The sequence below is a fragment of the Amblyomma mixtum genome, chromosome 2, assembly GCF_055824585.1.
Source record: "Amblyomma mixtum isolate Tamu chromosome 2, ASM5582458v1, whole genome shotgun sequence".
Classification (NCBI taxonomy): domain Eukaryota; kingdom Metazoa; phylum Arthropoda; class Arachnida; order Ixodida; family Ixodidae; genus Amblyomma; species Amblyomma mixtum.
The window spans coordinates 19,540,550-19,560,450 of record NC_143013.1 but is presented as its reverse complement, the minus strand read 5'-3'; the positions used below and the strand labels follow the sequence as shown (position 1 = coordinate 19,560,450).

Below are 19,901 nucleotides of genomic sequence, written 5' to 3'. Positions count from 1 at the left end.
CCCCCCCCCCCACCACAATGAATTATTACAAACTTGCCCAGCTATCCATCCTTCTTCAATGTATTTCTATTGCACAGGGCACCTTTCCGTGTTTCAACTTCAACCTCAGCGCTCATCTGTGCAGTCTTTTTGCTTCGTCCTTCATCTTGTTCGCGCTGTACCCCCCCACGATGAATTATTACAAACTCGCCCAGCTATCCATCCTTCTTCAATGTATTTCTATTGCACAGGGCCCCTTTCCGTGTTTCAACTTCAACCTCAGTGCTCGTCTGTGTAGTTTTCTTGCTTCGTCCTTAGTCTTGTTCGCGCTGTGCCCCCCCATGATGAGTTTTCAGCCTTTTCGGATCCGATTCAGGAACTCAACGCTCAGGCTCAGAGTGCGCCGGAAATCCCGCCCATGATACTACATAAGAGATTGACGAAATGATGACAACTGACGGCGCCAGGGCTATAGCTGCGACTGCGGCAGGCAGGCGCTCATGAAGAGCGCATAGTCACTGCTTCCGTGAACAGCACGCGCTCTTTTTTCATCATTGGCACTGAACTTACGTTTCCTGCTGTCAGCGGATTCGAAAAAACAGCACAGTGATAACGCGAAAAATTTTCCTTTCCACTCTGGCTCGGCCAAGAAAGGAACGGTGTGCAAGTTGTTTGCTTGTGCTTTATTATGTTTCATCCAAAGTAATTTCAAAAGACGTGAACTGATGACTGTTGCCCCGTCGTATCTCGATGGCGAGGTTTTATGCATCAGTAATGCTCAAAGTGCTTGCCTTCAACCGCCACGCATGCCATGAATATCTCTCCTTCATGGACTGCAGCACTCGTTTCACAACCTGCGGGAGTATATTCACACATGCCTTGACGATTCTTCGAGGTCTGCCATGTCTTCGGGTTCAGTTGCGTAGACTTCGTTCTTGACGTAACCACCAAAGACAGAGTTAGGTCGGGTGGCCAGAACATGATTCCACGGCGCCCTATCCACTGACCGGGGAAGTTGCTGTCGACCCAATCCCTTCTTGCAGCAAGTACGGCGCCACTACTCGATTTGAGTAAATGCCACACCAGACATTCACTGACCACTGGACTTGGTGGTGGCGTTCCCAGAGCCAGTGCGGGTTCTGATCAGACCAGAAGTGGGCGCTGTGTATACTGACTTCCCTATTACGGCAAAAGTGGGCCTCGTTCGTCCACAGAACTTTCCTTGAATGAAGCACAGATCCTGTGGTCCGGACCAGTTGGTGCATTTTAGTGAACATCGTATGTGACGGAACCTGGCGGCCAGGATTCTCGGAGGCGTAGTCTTGACGCGAGCTAGGCGAGCGTTGCCAATCGTGTTTACACAGGCGACAATCATCTGCACCTTCTCTATCTACGAGTATCGCGCTTGCAGCTGCCCTGCCATTCCAATGCTCGTTATGTATAGTATTGCAGCAGCCTTAATTGTTCGTTCTGTTAACAGAATCGACAGCCGGCAGCGGACCAGTGGAGATTCCGGTCAAAATCAATAAATCGCAAGCCAATAAGCCATCGGTCCTTTCTTGTCCGAGCCACAACGGAAAGGGAAATCTTGCGCGTTATCACCGTGCCGCTTTTTCGAAGCCGCTGATGGCAGGAAACGTGCCTCTCAGTTCAATGCCAATGACGAAAGAGCATGTGCCACTCACGGAGGCAGTGACTATGCACTTTTCTCGAGCGCCTGCCTGCCGCAGCTAGCCTTGGTGTCGTCGGTTGTTGTCATCATTTCGTCACTCTCTTATGCAGTATCGTGGGCGGGATTTCCGACGCACTCTGAGCGTTCAGTTCCCGAATCGGATCCGAAAAGGCTGAAAATTCAATCACGAATATCTCAATATCTGTTGCACTTAGGGACATGCTGCAAACTGCATTAGCTTTGAATCTTTACAGTCTTCAATAATGCGATTGCAATATGCAGCGTAAAAAGAAGAGTTACAAAGATAATTAATGAAATTCAGCTAATTAAATTTGACCGCTATGTCCTTATCTTATGTCTGCCGAGCCGAATATATATTCTGAGACGGCATTCACGATACTATCAACACCTTTTTAAAAATCTGTAAACGGTTAAAAAAAAACACCCTTTACAGATATCTTAGCAGTTAGAGGTCGAATCTAGACCTTAAAACTTCTTAGGCACTAACTTTACAGTGTATTAATCCGAATATGCCTTTTTTGCAAAATTGAAATTTTCACATTTTTTTTTATCATTTCAAGACCTGAGTCTCCCCTTAAATGAAGCAGGAGAGAGAGAGATTCGATTTTATGGATATCTAAAAAGTTCAGTATAGTACACAACCACTGTGCTGCTTTGAGGACAAAGCCGGCCAAACTTAGCTACATGACTTATCTACATGACTTATATTCCGACTTGCGTGCCGAGAAATGTCAGATGCCATGTTTTGTAACTTCTGAAGGTATAATTTTTATCTTTTCTGACTTTAATTGCCCATCTTGCTATATGTGCAATTTTTGTTATTCTTCAAGTACCTGTTCCTAGCCATTTTTCCCATTTCTCTCATTCATGTGTAACTGACTAACTTGCTTATTCCTGTTTTCAGCCCTTTGTATATTATGTTGTATATAAGTTTTCTTTGATGAATCCCCCCAATGCATTACCCGCAAGGTCCCTTATACCCGTGCCACACGGCCAGATTTAATGCCATTAAGTGCTTGCTGCCTTACGTTTTAATGGCATTCGTGCGGTGCCACACGCATTAAATTAAATGGCATTAGCCTTACTGTCATTCGCAACCTACTGAGTTCACCACAACTCATTCGCCCGAGCAATGCGTACTCTCGTTCCCATTCCACACACAGAAAAGCATGAGTAACAACTTCTTAACCAGTAGCAAACGGTTAATTCGTAACTTTGTCAGATGAAGCATCTAATATATGCTGCGTTTTCGATGCGAAGAGCGCCGTTTTAACCAGTCTTTTTGACAGGTACTCTCGACTTGTGTGCCAACATGCGAATTTATGGCTATTTTAGACTTGTAAAGCAAGAACAGCCGTATTTTCTGGAAAATCATTTTTACATTACATTTGAACAACATTCCAGATATATTGTGCTCATTAGCACTGTTTACAATGAGATGAAACTTCTGACAGCCTTGCAAGCGTTATAGTCATCCTCACTTTCGATAATGGCATTAAATGTGGACATGTAGCACCAACTCCGAAAATAATGGCATGAACAAACTTAAGGCCTTAAGCATTTACTGTGATTTCTTGCACACGTGTATTAGGGTATTGAAATGAATAAACAAATATTGTGCTGTTCACTGTCTTATCAATCATGAAAACAATTATTGCATCAATACATTGTAATAGTTATGTTTCATGCACAACAGCCCTTTTTTTTGAACTCGAGCACTGCACTTAAAAAGACCACTTTCAACAGCACTATCCACTTCCATGGCAAGCCAACGTCCTTCATCAAAAATTTTTTCGCCATGCACAATGGGTGTACAACGCCTTTTGGACTTTGACCTGTTTCATGTTTTGTTCCACTGTCCAGACAAATCACCGATGGACACCAACTAGGCCAGCAACAAGTACTTTTGTGCTTGTTACATTTCTTGTGCTTTTTGCTTTGATTTCAAAAGGCAGCATTAAGCAACGCGTTTAAAATGTCAATAGCCCTTTGGATAAGCTCATATTTTATTGTACAGAATATGTTCACATAATTTGTGTGCCTATCTCTTTTCTTCTTTCAGTAAAGTGAACCTCTCTTTATTTCAGTAAAATGAATATCTTCCTCACCCCAAACCTACACGATCATAAGCAGCCCTCATATAAGCTCCAAATTAAGCACTTGAAGTCTCCTGCACAAAGCAATGGACATCATGGTGACCTACACTTGCATCCCTCACAAGCAGCAAAGTAGCAATTCTTTGAAACAGTATTAAATGTTGAACAAATTTATATTCGAATACAGTGAAATCTCGCTAAAGACTGGAACCATTAAGGGATGAGGGCTGTGGGAAGGGGGGGGGGGGGGGGGGGGGGGGGCCAAATATCACTTCCGCTTTAAAATCTGCGCAGCAAAATTCCCTCCATCGCAACCAGGTTTTGGCTGCGTGGTGCAAAAGCAGCTGTTGACATACAACTACCGCGAATTCAGAACAGCTGTCCTCTTTTTCCCCAGATCTAGCCTGTGACCATGTGACACAGAATCCTGAAACAAGAACATATGGAGCAAAAAAAAAAGGCCAGTAGCATTAGAGACAAGGTACATGAAAGCACAAAAAAAAAGTGAATCATTCCCACACCTAGACTGAGTCACAAAGAGCCAGCGTGAGCAAGCTATGGGGCAGAGCGAATCACATGACAAACGCCTCTCATATATCACCTGCACGACAATGCCAGCAGATGTTGGGGAAAAAAAAAAGGAAATAAAGCAAGCTCAGCAAGAGAAGGACCTTTCATCTACCCGAGGCAATATTAGCTTCAGACAGAAAGCATTCCAGACAAAAAGATTGTTTTACAGCTCAGCCTCAGGGTGGGATGCATTCATCAAGCCTGCAATAAAACTAGAGCAGCGACACGGATGTGGAAATTGATTGTTTATTTCTTTATCCCACCGCCAAAACAAACACAATAATATAACTTTATAACTTTAAATGAATATAATTTTACAATTTATTCAGAAGAAGAAATTCTTACTTGGCAATTAGCAAAAAGTGACAGCTTCGAGTTAGGTTTGGTTTGGTTTATGGGGTTTGACATCCCAAAGCGACTAAGGCTATGAGAGATGCCGTAGAGGAGGGCTCCGGAAATTTCGACTACCTGAGGTTCTTTAACGTGCACTGACATCGCACAGTACACGGGCCTCTAGAATTTCTCCTCCAAAGAAATTCAACCGCCGCGGCCAGGATCGAACCCGCATCTTTCGGGTCAGCAGCTGAGCACCATAACCACTGAGCCACTGCGGCAGCAGCTTTGAGTTATGCAGGATTAACAAACAAGGAGAAAATTGCGAATCTATAGCAATCAGTGAAATCTGACCACCTATCGGCAGCTTGAAAAAAAAGAAACAGCAAGGGCAGAAGGAGGAAGCCCGTTCCTTCACGAAAACCTAGTTTCAACAAAATTTATTTGAACTTACTGCAATGCACAAGGAGAACTACATGTGCACCATGAAGTTCAGTTAACGGTGCGCACATGTGCGCTCAGCAAGGAAGAAATAGGTGAACGGCAACAATAAAAGATAACATTGCCTTGCATAAACTCATCAATGGAAAGCTGCAAGCATAGAACATGTTATTCACAAAAAACAATGTACTGCATCACCTATAAGCAAAACATTCCTCCATTCTAGAAGATAGTGACATTTATTAAAGATAAGAATTGTGAGTTTGCATCTGCAATCCTATGCCAAGAATTTTTAACCTCTGATAATAGTCACATTACTATGAATGATACAGTGAATGACAAAGGAATGAATACAACCTTTCCATTATGCACTAGCTATGTAGGAGGTGATTATCGAATGCTTTGTGGTGCAACTTATGGAGCCTGCATCTTCGCAAGTTGGCAAGCAATTAACACGGCAGAGTGCGCAGACAGAACAGCTAAAAACAACAGATAAGCCTGCATTGTGTTAGCAGAGAAAGTTATTAAGCCCCATGACTCAAGCACGAGAGCCTTCCCCCGAGATAGTAAAGAGCAGGGTCCGCCGATTTTCACTGCCGCACACGTGCTCTCTCTGTCAATACACGATAAAAGAGTGACAGCGCTGAGATAGACTCGATACAGCAATGTGACAGACCCTAGTGCCGGCAAACAGCTGGGTAGAGGAAACTAAAGTTTTGCCACGTCGAAGGCCTGGTATAGACTTCAATAATTCAAATTTCAAAAAGAAGTCAGCACCATATCAAGGTACTATCAGCAAGAAATGAAACGCGAACAAGACAACTGAACCACGCACTGCAAAATAAGCAGCTCTTAGCCAGGGGAAGCTGAATACTAGCTCCTGCTATATTCATTTTGAAGGCACGAAGACTCTTCTTTAGAAGTGTTATTCAACCGCGCTTGTATTTCCAATACAGGAGGTAATACGTTGGTGTTTTTGTGTTGCCACCTCAGTTTTCTTGTTCGCGTTTCATTCGTTGCTGATAGTACAATCATGGGTCCAGCATGCATATCTCTGCTTGTAATGCCCAGAGTATCTTCCTCAGTGCTCTTCCGGAAACTTGTTCTTTTAGTACTGGTGTTCCAGAGCAAAGCCAGTACTAAGGCAATGTTTACTCTTATAGCATGCAAAGCCCCATCTAATCTTCTTTGCTTTGCTTTATGGGGTTTAACGTCCAAAGCGACTCGGGCTATGAAAGACGCCGTAGTGAAGGACTCCGGAAATTTCAACCACCTGGGGTTCTTTAAGGTGCACTGACTTCGCACAGTACACAGGCCTCTAGAATTTCGCCTCCATCGAAATTCCGGGATCGAACCCGACATCTAATCTAATCTTCTCCAGGAGTAAAATGCTTGGCTACTTTAGTTCACAGTGTAGACACTGGCCAGTTGCTCGAATAGCACTGGTCCTGTGCATGCATGCTTTGCCCATCTCTTAAAAGAGATAATTTTACAATCCTCACAGCCGCAACATATTTCTTCCTGCACAGCAATAGTACCTGCTGGACACGCCACAAAAGTTTGCCTTGCACCGAAAAAGCAGAAAATTTCAGTGATCATACAAGAGACAGATTTGCTGCACATGACAGAATGCACGCGTGAGTGTTTTGTAGCTCTTAAGACATTTAGAAACTTTACATGCGGCAAGCGTTTACATGCACAATAATTCATTTTTCACTCTTCCATTCATGTTTCACATTCTCACAAAACAGAAACTACCAACGGGAAAGATGTTCAGAACGCTATTAGGACGCTTTCGTGACGTTTCAACATGAAAGCGTGGAAACAAAACAATCCCCGTGGTTGCACTTGCGAGTGCAAAACCGGCCAAATGCGCGGCTTAAAACGGTAAGCACGCAAGCGGATGTGAAGGGAATCGATGAGATCATCCGGCCGGCGTGAATTAGCCGCGCGTATACATGCCGAGACGTAGACAGGAAACGAGACTAATACGAACGACAACCGCAACGACTGAAAACTCAGCCGCTCCAAGCAAAGCCCAACAGGTAATAAAACTGTGGAGGGAGGGATCTCTGAAGTAAAACGACCTGGTGTTTGCCTGCGAGCAGACAACGCCGACACGCCGCATTCGTGCGCAGTCAGTGACTAGAGCGAGGCCTTAGCTTTATTTTTGAAAAAGCTATAATTCCACCTTTCACTCCGTTTCTCGTCATAACCGGGAAACGACGCGCGAAGATAGTGCACTATAAACTACTAACGCACGGCACAACTTACGCTAATCGCTTAACGGAAGTGTCCGGGCCTTTTGCTTAGCATGTTTCGGCAAAAGCAGTTTGCTACCTGTGTCAAGCTTAAGTGCGAATATAAAAGCAGGCATGAAGATGATACAACGAAAGCACCTCGCGCTGACGTTGAGTAACCGCATGACGCCACGAATCCATTGAAACGCACGCGCTCGTGATGGGATTGCATGAGTCATGGGCATACGCCAAACCGTCAACTCCGTTTCAAGAGAACACCTCGAGCTCTTCCGTTAATGCATCGGTCAATGGGCGTAAACTAGAGAAAAGCCTTGACCAACCGCCAAGACAGCGCGTGAAGGCATAAGCTATACCTCGGAAGGTCGCTGAGGCAACAAAAAACACGGCTAGACAATTTACCTGAACATGACGGGCCCGTTCACGGCTCCAATGCGGTCCGTGCAGACGTTTCCCGCTGCGGCATACGAAGCGCAAACAGAAAGAACGAGAAAAAGTGGTGATAACTCGCGCAAATGCATAGTTGCATGTGTCTTGAACACTGTCAAGCTGTTCAAACAGACCACTACAGGCAAAACCAGCAATACTGCGAGTCGCCCGCACACATCTCCAGCGCTCTACAAACCAACCGCTAACTGCGCCCTGCGCCTCAGTTTTTACTTGTTTATTTTTCATTTTTGCTTTATGGACAAAGTTGCGGGTCGTACGCCACCTACGTGTCAAATGCGCATGTTAACCATCGTCACCTTGCACTTAAAGATTTTTCTAGTAATTTTATAAAATTAACAATGTTTTTTTCACACTTGCATTATTTAAGCATAAGTTTCTTGAGTAGGTTATCAAAAAAATAAATAATGCGTGAGAGAGTTTTGATCAAGAAGCCAAACTAATCCAAGCCATTTTTTTTTTTTGTATGGATTGGTTTGGTAGAAGGTTAAAAGCATAGAGTTTCTTACTACTACCTAGAGGGAAAGCTGGCGGCGCTGCACTTCAGCCAACATGGACGCTCAAAGCATCATGGGGCGGTGAGCTACTTGTTGCGGCACAGTCGTAGTTTTTCGGGAACACAGAGTGGCAGTACTAAGGCGTTTCATTCCGAAAACGTAGTTCGTGTGTGCGCAGACGACTTTCGCGCGAACGCAGTGTGCAAAAGCCATAGTAGTGAAGACGCGACGACACACGAGCCAATAAAAGATTTTACTCTTCCGAAATGCCATTAAAAAACCTCTTAAAGTATCTAAACAACAACATTTTTTTTGAAAACATATTTACTTTTAAAAGTGCGCTTGTTAATTACGAAATATTAGTTTTTTTAGTGTTCATCTCTTGGCCAATAGGAAAGCTAGTCATGTCTTATTTTAGGCAAACTTTGCCTTTAAATGCTTTTCTGCTCGTTTGTTGCAATCATTAGACAAGATATTGAATGTTAGGACGTTTGTAGTTATCAAACAGCTTTATTTTTTTATTATTTTTTGGCCAAAAGTTACAGTTCCGCAACAAGTAGCTCACCGCCCCATGATGCTTTGAGCGCCCATGGTGGCTGAGGTGGTCACGTGGGGTCTCCATGCAAACTCCCATAGACGGCTTGCCAGCTTTCCCTCTAGGTAATAGTAAGAAACTCTATGGTTAAAAGAGAGACGATCAAAAAAGACAAAACTTAGAGTGAACTAGTTCACTACACTTGAATCAACCTGAATCATAGAGTTAATATAACCAACTCCTGAATTAAAGAAAGACTGGATTGCTGTAAACAACAGCGTACCACGTTTTAAGCTTGTGACCAATGAGGTTACGAGGTTGCGCGGGCTCGTACAAAGACGGCAGTTATGGCGGCAAAGTGGTCCGAATTGAATTGGCAGATGTGAAGAGTACGAAGTTGGTTGAAGTTTGGCGAATTGGCAGCTTTGAAGAAGATATAGGCGTCGTGTATGTTGGTGTTCCCATGTTTCCGCCTCGTCTGTGAGTGCCATGGCTACCAAGAAGCTGGGCAACCAGCATATTCAGTTTTTTTTTTACTGTGCCGGTAGAGCGGTCGATGCTCTGCAAATCGTTCTCTTTTGACAGTGTTTGGACGCGAATCAAAACAGGTGAGCATGTAATCGAGCCATGCATGCTTTTGTTGTGCACTGACTCTTGTTTGAAGCTCTTCTGGCCTTGCAGACAGAAGTGTACCGGGGTCATGGGGCCCACCATAGCAGAGGTCGTGATGTCCTACAACTACACTATGTTCGCGTGAGTGTAGTGAAAGCTGTGGCTCCATATTGTTGCCGGCGTGTACTGAAATTTACGTTACGTTACTGATTTTATCGGGATCACTGCGTTGAGGTCCCAAAGCGACTCAGGCTGTGAGGAACACCGTAGTGAAGGACTCCGGAAATTGCGACCACCTGGGGTTCTCTAATGTACTGACATCGCACAGTGCACGGGCCTCTAGAATTTCGCCTCCACTGAAATTCGACCGCAGCAGGTCGGGATGGAACCTGCGTCTTTCGGGTCGTGAAATGTTTTACCTTCATGAGGAACACCGTCTGCTCATGATGTGCCTATGATATGTAATGAGCCAAAACGAATTAGCGAATGCGCTGTTTTGTAAGGCTATTTTTACTTTATATCTTCGGCTGCAAGTTTTTAGCTTTAAAACATTAAATCGTCCAGCTCAGTTTCACTGTTGCAAGCCCTGTCCAAAACCTTACATATTACATTACGTAAATTCACATTGTGGTTGCCGTAGTAGTTTCACTGAAGCGTCAGCAATGTGTTGAACTCAGGAATGTCAGTGGGTTCAGGGTAATTCAAGATGGAATCCTCCAACTGCAAAGATTTGAGAAAAACTGTGTCGAGATGGATGAATATTTCAATATTTCCTAAGTATCCAACATCCTCGTACATGGATGCTCTGTGTTGTTAATGCCGTTATTTGCTTATCTTACATGCATTTGGCTTATTTTCTTACTTCGTCACAGATCCTCAAATGGTGTTCTAATAAATAAGTCAAAAGTATGCTGCTGCTTTTCTGATATTTATATGGAGTCATATAGAGATTTATATAGAATGTTTATATATCGCGTGTTGCACAAATAAACGCATGCCGTAGAATGCTTCTCCCAGCTAAACGGGCGCATTGTTCGAGCTCAAATTTTGCACAGAAATGGCATTTGGTCGGCGGAATCGTTTTATGCTACATCTTTTTGGGTTACTTGCCTAAATCGATCAAAAAAAGTCGCATATTCAAATCGTCTGCGGCGACGGCGAAGTAAAGCTGTTCCCATCTCGTTTGTTGGCCGTCAAGATTCAGCAAAGGAAGGAGATTTGGGAGGTTTGAAGGCGCTTTTTCAACTGGTTTTTTAATGGCCACAGAAAATTTAGTTTGCTGAAAACTTAGGTTGGCCTTCATCCGTCTGGCACCATATGCTAACAGCTTTGAGAATTGCAGCATTAGGCCTTTAGTAATGAAGTTTAGAGGCACATTTAGAGCGTGTTCTGATTTCAGCATTTCGGCACCACGGATGGGCTGGTAGTGTCCTCAGAGGGCCTCTTTTCCAATGTGGAAACCATTCAGCAAAGCTGCTCCAAGGCAGCGACTACTTGGCAAGAGTGAGTGAGCTCACTTATTTGAGTCTGTACTGTGGCGATACCAGAGGGGCACTCTGGTGATATACAGGTGCTTAACACAACTGTTTACGGACTTGTTCTGTCGGTACACACAACAGAACAACGCAATAAAAATGGCACCAAGTGATTTTTGAAGTTTGTCTGTGTGCTATGCCACTACATGATTTCACTGGACATTAACTATGTTGTTCTGGAACTTTTCTGTCATGTCTTTCTTTTCTGTCATTTTAAAGGGGCTCTGAAACACCTTCCGAGGAGAGCACATCAACTCGTTCAATCTCTGCATTGTGTTGTCATGAAAACATGAGCCAAATAATGCACTTCTACACGCAACAGAGGACCCACAATCATGTGCAAAAGTTGGCGAGCCCTTCCCGGCGACTTTTTCATTCTCGCACCATAGCTCCGGCGGGTCGGAAAGCTTCACTCCTGGAGGTGAGGCGGGCGGAGGAGCGCCGACCTTCCAGCGTCAGAAAAGTGACAAGGGGAGAGGGAAAGGTGCAAAGGCAGTGAAATTAAAATTTTGACTAGAGATAACTTGGCTTCTACAAAGCATATTAAAAAAATTTTTGCTGGACAATATTTCCGAAGCAGCGTGCTGTAACATGCCAAGCATACCGCAACTTTATTTGAGGCCCTTTAATGAGACAACGTTGGAGTGGACATTCAGAGGAAAAGCCGTGCTCGTTGCCGCGCTAATTCAGGATTGGTCAATAGGGTTGTGCAGTTTGCGTTTAGCTGTGGATCGAATGCAGATGATTAAAATTAGAGTTAAATTTTGATTTGGGTCACAGCATGGCTCAAATGTCAGGACATGTAAGGGTGTAAGGTAAATTACTCTGGAAAGAAAATTGGGGTAATTGGTTGGGATTTGCACCCATGACCCTTGGGTAGAGAGTTGGAGACACTGTCCCTAGGCTACTGAGGCACATTTGTTTGACTTGGTTAGGGGAGGCCTTGTGTGTTTGTGGTGGATCACTTGGTCTAGTAGAATTGCTTGCGTATGCTAATGACTGCGTGTTATTAGAGGTGCCGATCTAGAAAGAAGCCAATAACCATTAACGCGTTTTTTTACTATTTGCGTACTGTACCTACCCCTGGCGAGGCCCAAGCAGGGCTTCCAGTATGCATAAATAGTAAATAAATGTCGACGTTTGTTCGGCTATGTTTGTTTGTTTGGCTGCAAAAGATTCATTTACTGCTTTTCTTCCCACCACTACATTCAGACTCGTGACGTCAATGACTCCGTGATGCATGGAAGAAATAAATGTGGCTTACCCTCGGAAATCTGCAACAAAAAACAAAACCTGCACTTGCATCTCCAGTGTGCTTGTGAAAGTGGCCAGGGGCTCACAAAAGCTTTGTTTTAATGCAAGAGCATTACATTATCAGCGCAGGCAAAATGCAAAAATGATGGTGCACTCTGCGATGTTGGTACAGTTAAAGAACCCCATATGGTCAGAATTCATCTGGAGCCATTCACTGTGGTGCTTCTCATCATGCGTAGCTTTAGTAGAACAGCGGGACATGTTATCCCATATGCTTGAAGTGCCAGCAAACGGACAATGGTGCACGTCTATATTATTTGCCTGCTGAAATACGAACTCTCAAACAAAGCATTTATGTTTTTTGATAATAGCTAGGCCTCGTCCATGTTTTTTTTTAACTAGGGGCGTGTGATTATTGACATTTTCGAATATAAATAGAATCCGAATATGGAGAAAAATGCTTTGGACTATCGAATCAAATATCTATTCAATATAAAAAAAAGTTAAAAATTAATGGGCAAATGCTACTGTCCTTATTTTTCAAAAATAGTGTATGGTCTTCACAAATGCAATGAACAAACCTAAGCTGACTCAGCACCATACAAAAAAAAATGACATGCACAGAAATGTCTTACTACATACTTGATTAGGTAGCATAACAGTATGCAGCTTGTTGCATCTTGAAACATGAGTAACTATATAAAGTACATGAATGACACAACTCACGTTATCGAAGTTCGAGCTATTATGCCCCCTGCCCCACCCTCAAAAAAAAAAAAAATCTGCAGAAAATTTGAAAACGCATTGAAGCCTTGTGAGGAGGAACCATCGCACAAACAGTGAAAAGCTTGTGACGACTGATTGCTTCTGAGGAAGGGAAATGGCGCAGCAACAGTCTCAGTTCTTGATGGAAACCTCAACCGCACCATCAGGTGAGGAAGGTGGGAGTGAAAGAAAGCGGTGCTGCAGTGGACGGCTCTGAAATAATTTCGACCACCTGGGGATTTTTAATGTGCACCGACATCACACAGCACACAGGCACCTTGTGCATTTCGCCTCCATCAAAATACAGCCACCGCACAGTTGGGTTCAAACCTGGGTACTCCGGCTCAGTAGCCTCCTTCACTGTTTTCTTCACAGCGCTGTTCAGTCTTTGAAACCTTCATACCCGACACAGACTTTCTCAGCATTGCAATCGCATACTTGTTCTTGCAAAAGGTACCCATGTGCTGTGCAATATGTCAGCGCACATTAAAGAAAGATCTCCAGGTGGTCGAAATTTTTCCAGAGCCCTCCACTATGGCACCTTTTTCCCTCTTTCACTCCCATCTCTCACGACGCAGTTGAAGTGACCACCCAGAAGTGAGACAGTTACTGCACCTTTCATTTCCTGATGGCCAAGCCTATTTTTTCTAGTTTTTCTCAGTGTATCCGCTTTCGCAATATCATTATTAAAAGTGACATTAAACTTGTGCGTAGTTGGCACAACTTCGGGGATAATGCGACACTCAGAATAGGCAGCAAACAACATTTCTCTTTTTTTAAACTTGTTAAAGCAAGAGCTCTCACATGAAGCAGTTCCTAGAGGAAAGCCCCTGCCTCCGAGGCTTTGGAAGCTCGCCACCCTGTGAAAGGCACCTGCAGATGACATTTGCTTGCCCACCAACATAGTACCATTGGGCTCCTCCCGGCACGGTGGCTCAGTGGTTAGGGTATAGTTGGTATAGTTAGCGAGCTCAGCTACTGAGCTGGATTGCCTGGGCTCGAACCCGACCGCGGCATCCATGTTTCGATGGAGGCGAAAGGTGCCCCTGTGCTTTCCCTCTTTCCATTCGACGGGAGAGAGAACGGCAGGAGTGAGCCGCTGATTAGTTTTGAAGAAAGGAATGGCACAGTGGCCCATCTCATCTCGCTTCACACTGGACACCTCGATAATAGCGTTAGGGCTGCCGTTGTACCTCCTAAATCGCTAATACAGCTTTCGCTATGAAAGATACAACTGAAGGAAGTATCAAGTCATGGGTGACAACAATTACTTCCACTGACCTTGTCGGGGCTGCTCCCGAAAACATCCATCATCACAGTGTGTGTGATGCTGCACTTTGTTTTTTGCCATTCAATTTGGAATGGAAGTTTGGAATTGAAGTGACTGTGCTCTTCTTAGCATGTTCGCTTGCCATCACTACACCAAATCAGCCAAGCAGTTACCATAACCAAACCAGTCACCATGGCGATGCAATATGAACTACGCTCAGATTCTGAGGTTTTGATTCACATACAAAAAATAAAGCAACCATCAGTTATGTGTATAGAACATGCTCTTGCTTGGCACATGCTATGGCACAATTGAGGCACAAGCACACTATTCTCCAGAAAATTTTAATGCATATGTACAAAAGAAAAGCCAAATAAACCTGATTAGCTTCAAGTGTTGTCTTGTCTAGCCGTGGCTTGTGTGCAGTTACACCAGAGAACTCTTTCTCAAAGAAAGATTGCCATAAAAACAAATTCGCATGCTTTGGATAAATGCAGCTTCCTTTACCAGATCGGCACTATTACAAGTGAAATGATTCTACAATGCAAAGCAGGGTGCAGATACGTTTCCCACCACGATTTGTCGACTTGTTCCTGGAGTGAAATGGCTTGAGAAAGAATCGAGTCTATTAGAATTTACTACTATTCCGATATAAAGAAGTAAATTGCACAAAATCTTACCTAAAAAGAAGGGAACTACACAATTTCCCTTGAGGCCACAGCATGGCACTCTTGCTTTACCATGGAGCCACACGATAGCACATGAAAATAAATAAAATGTGGCTTCTTTCTACCAGAGTGCCAAACCTATCATACAAGTGGTACAAGAAGACCATGAATGCAAACAATGAGAAATGCAAAGACCAGCGGCGCATCCACAAAAATCAATGCACGCCAAGAAAGAAGATGAGGAAAAGGCATATGCCCCGAGATAATGAAGGGCCTTCCCTCAGCGAGCAACTGAAAGGGAGAGGCGCGGCAATGCTTTGTTTAGTTTTGTTCGTCTCATTACTCGTCATGACTACCGATACCAATGCAAAGAGAATTACACACAATGGGTTGTACAACAGCCAGATTCGCGTTGATCACACGATTAAAAAGGTGTGCGACGACATCAAATCACTGATTGGCCAGCAAGCACCGCTCAATGAACAGAGTTCACGCAAGACCAAGTCACCCGAGTGGTTGGAGTTGGCTGTGCCACAATATTCTACTTATTTTATGCTGTTGCAATGTTCCGCATGTTTAATGTACATGTACACACTAAGCGGGAAGTGACGAGAGAACACAAACAGTATGCAATTACATGGTGAGGAGAAGCACCCCCATGATCTAGTAATACAGGTATTTTTTTTTTCCTTTTATGGTTTTTATATAGGTTCTTATATGACATTCAATGTATGTATATATGTACAAAGGTGTCCAAGTGCTGGGCTGCTGACAGTTACTTCAGAGAGGAAAGCTGGCAGGTTTTTGAGTGTGTGTGTGTGTGTGTGTGCATGCAGTGTCCTAACACCTTTCATCAAGGAGACCCTAGCAACATTCTGCCAGTGATACAAGCACAGCAAAGTGGCCTGAACGCCTCAACAGAAAAGGTGGTTGCACAGAGCTCGTGTGGTGGAGCGTAGCAAGAAACAAGAGGGCAGCTTAACTAAAACATGGTGCCGACAGACGAGAAAAAATTCCCCGAGAATATTCCAAGGAAAGAACAAAGATGACTTGAGTTGTGCCACATGCAAAGGAAAGCAGAAATATAAGAAGGGACACTGCACACAGGAGGCGGACATGCCTCCATTTCTGACACAAGGGACAACAGAGCGCCACTTGCCCGCTCCAGAGCAGGAGACCACACACACACACACACACATGGGCAGGAATCTGGAACCCCACAAGACAGTACTATCGAACACCACTTTGCCAAGGAACAAGCCCTCGCCAGAATCTGAATGGAAATGATGAACACCATGAGACTGCCCCACACAACAGTGGTGGCCACACTTTTCACAATCTCGCTACTGACACACTTCACTCCCACTGCACACCCGTACCTAATGCTCAACATTGTGGTTGCGCTCATGGTCAAACGCAGCGAGCACAATTACTGCCCCGACTCACTCCCAACAGGAACAAACTAGACAACGCTTCACACAGCAGCCGACACAAGAGGCGCAGCGGGGGCGGGAGGCTTTGTGATTGTGGTAACAGTTTCGCCGTCATCTTCGACCTCTGCAGCAGCGGCCGGTGACGATGAGTCAGCAATTTCTTGGGACGATTCAGGCGACAGCTCCTCACCACCACTGCCATCGGCCATGTCTTCTTGACTGCTGCCATTAGATCGGCTCGTGGCCTTAGCCGTGTCAGGCCGACTGCACTGCGGGCAGTAGTAGTCCTCATTGTCTTTCACCTCATTCATGCTAAGGCCCACACAGAGCAGGTGGAACCACTGTTCACAGCCTCCGTCACACTGCACCCAGTTGACCGCCTCACCTGCAAGGAATAAGGACTGCAATGAATCCTTTCCTCATAGCAAAACTGCTGCTCAACCTAAAGAAAGAAACAAAGGTTATGAAAAGCCAGTGATGGCTGCCAAGTTCATAAAAACAGGCAGGCAAATTCTTTCACTCCAAACACAACAATAGATTAGCTACATAGGACTTAATGCTTGTTATAAAGAACATGCCACAAAAACTAATGCTGCGTTAGTTGTGGTGCATCATCAAAGCCACATTTTTTTTTGTCCATATGTTGCCCATTCAAGAGCGCTCTGTAACTTAATACCTAAAGACGCTTAGTTTAATAAACGAATAGTTACATTGCAGAAGCACAGATGTATGGGCCAGCTTGTGTCTTGCATGTTAGAAAAATTCGCAGCATGAAATAAAGGGAAACGCAGAGGGGATACAAACATTCTGTCGTAGCAATGTTTGTACCCTCACTGTGTCTCCACTTATTTCGTGTTGTGAACTATTCTAAAGTATAGCTGGAGTTCAACATGGAGGTGCCCGCTGTATTAATGACCCTGCAGGTTTCCCCATTCAAGACCGTAGCTCAAATAGAGAGTTCAAAGCAATCTGGTCCTTTGGTCCAGATTGGACCACTGATTTTTCAGACATGCTTGATTATTCGAACTTTTTGACGGCACAGTGACATGGCCCACAGAGAAAATGTACAAGAGAAAATATATTGAGTTTCGAACAAACCGCAACCAACTGCTCGATTTTTTTAGAGCTTGTCTGCACTCGCCGCCAATACCCAAGCCACTATATAATGCATAGAGTGGAACCTCGTTAATTCAAACTGTGAGGGAGATCGAACAAAATGAAATTAAATGCGCTTTGTAGAAACTGAGTTATCTGTAGTCAAAATTTGCATTTAAGCGTCTTCGTGCCTTTCCCTCTCCTCTCGTCACTCTTTATACGCTGGAAGGTCCGCGCTGCTCCGCTGGCCCCACCTCCGGGGGCGGAGCTTCCTTGCCTGGCGGAGCTATGCGGCTTATTGACCGCGTCCGTGGCAGCAGCCTGACGTCTGAAAGAACCGAACCAACAGCCACCTCTCGACTTGTACACGCAGGTGCGAGCGACGGAGGAGGGTGCGAGCATGAAAAAAGACGCCAAAGAAGAACTCGCCAACTTTTGCACATGATTGTGGGGCCTCTGCCGCGTGCAGAAGTGTATTACCGTATAAACGCGTGTAAGGGCCGCACTTTTTTTTCCAGATTCGGGGGCCAATTTTCGGGGTGCGGCCCATACACGCGATGTACGGAAAAAAAATTTTTTTTTTAAGTAAAAACACACCAATCAGGGAATGAGCGGCATTTATTATACGTTCAATCGTCACTCGCGGAATATTTCGACTCTGAGCTGGTGCTGAGCTCCGGTGCATGCTCGTCTAAAAGAAGCCGCGCAGCATGTCCGCTGTCAACGTGTAGCCGTCGTTCCGCACTTCCATCACATAGCAGAGCAGCTCTTCTTCCAGTTCGGGAAACTAGCACGGCTTGCCTCGAAAAGCGCGCTTTTTGCAGCTTATGTTTCTCAATGCACGCGCTTCTCGGCCACGTCAAATTCCCTGTCCGCCGCACGCTTGCCGTGTTCGAGAGCTAACTCCCTGCCGTGTAGCTGATAAGGTGCTTGCCCATCGTGTTAAATCTAAGTTACTCGGCGGCAGCACGCGAAAGCCACAACCACCACAACTGCGATAAACGCGCTAACACGCCACAAAAGGCTGGAGCTGGCGATACTGATGCCGAAGTAGATAGCGATAAGTCGCGACGCATGAATGTCGCGGCGGGGGAGGGGGGGGGGGGGGATGACGACGATGATCGCGGCCTCGGGCACCATCCATGGACGGTTTTTGGAAGCTCTTGTGCGCGTGCTTGGCCTCCGCGATCAAGCCATCCGTGATCGAGCACTCCGTTGTTCACAGCCGTAGGCGATCGCGGAGGCCACGCCGCGTGCATTTAGAAGGCTATTCCTGCCTGGGTCATGGAAAGTTCGGGTGCGGCCCTTACACGGATTTATTTTTTTTTAAATATTTCCTTCGGGAAAGCGGGGTGCGGCCCATACACGGGTGCGGCCCTTACACGCGTTTATACGGTATTTGGCTCTGGTTCTCATGACAACACAATGCAGTGATTGAGCGAGTTGATGTGCTCTCCTCGGAAGGGGTTTCAGAGCCCCTTTTAAGAGCACGTGGGAATGCCTGCAACCCAACTCCACTGCTACTTCTCAAGCAAACCCACAAAAAAAAAGACCCTAGCACAAACATTCAGCAAAGGATGGTCCTCCCACCTTGAGGCTGTACACAGTTGGGCGCAGAGCAGACCTCGTCAGCCACTTCTGCTTCCTCGGCAGAGGGTGACGAAGCGCCCTGTCCACGGTGGGCCACTCGCCGACGCTTCACCACCTTCTCGCCATTGGCCGTGCTGCCAGGCCCAGAATCTTCCCGACGCAACTTCTTGACAGGCCGCACCTGGGCAATTGACCGGGCATGGCGTCCTTGTTTCATGAGGTGCACATACAGCTAAGCTGGCACTGCTCCATGCGCAACATTTTTCGACTTGGCAAATGTGCATCACAGCTGATGGAAACTGCCTCCTTCTTCACCAGAGGTCACCCTCAACACCTCCAAACTGTGCTAAAGCACTTGCTGAGCACTGAACATCTGCAGTGACTGACAACATGTAGCGCGAGGCCTCAATAAATCCGTTTTGCTAATACCTTGCAGCGCTCTACATTTCAGCGAACAAACAAGGGTTGCCTGATGGATTTTTATGCACTAAAGCAATGCCGTCAGATGCGGGGCATAATGTAATGGAGGCCTCCGAACTGCTTTTGGCCGCCTGCGGCTCATTATTACGGTGCACCGAAAAATCTGCACAGACGCCTTTGCATTTCACCCCATGGTCAACCACAGAAACTCAAGCACAGCAGCTGAACAGAAGGAATAATCACAGACACCAAACACGCTAAACAAAGGTCACTCCTCCTCAGGCACCCACTCAATTTAACCTCAAGCCACCATCCACTGTATTTATTTCAGCGACTTCTGCTCATACCACAGCTTCTACACAGTCTGGTCCTTGTCCCCATTTCAATGGTTCCATGCCCATAACTTTTTG

General features: G+C 45.2%; 2 protein-coding genes across 8 annotated transcripts in view; both read right to left on the bottom strand.

The window, feature by feature from the left end:
* The window catches only part of Lerp (lysosomal enzyme receptor protein), a 74,956-nt gene extending 66,939 nt beyond the window's left edge, over positions 1-8,017 (bottom strand). For both annotated transcript variants that reach the window (XM_089570707.1, XM_089570708.1), the window contains exon 1: positions 7,773-8,017. In XM_089570707.1, coding sequence (XP_089426833.1) covers positions 7,773-7,891 — 119 coding nt within the window. In that variant the 5' untranslated portion in view covers positions 7,892-8,017. The remainder of the gene's footprint in view (positions 1-7,772) is intronic.
* Positions 8,018-14,613: 6,596 nt separating this feature from the next.
* Positions 14,614-19,901, bottom strand: part of Kdm5 (Lysine demethylase 5) — a 61,248-nt gene continuing 55,960 nt past the window's right edge. For all 6 annotated transcript variants that reach the window (XM_089570702.1, XM_089570701.1, XM_089570704.1 and 3 more), the window contains 2 exons: positions 19,072-19,252; positions 14,614-16,771 (listed from right to left, as the gene is read on the bottom strand). In XM_089570702.1, coding sequence (XP_089426828.1) covers positions 16,428-16,771; positions 19,072-19,252 — 525 coding nt within the window. In that variant the 3' untranslated portion in view covers positions 14,614-16,427. The remainder of the gene's footprint in view (positions 16,772-19,071; positions 19,253-19,901) is intronic.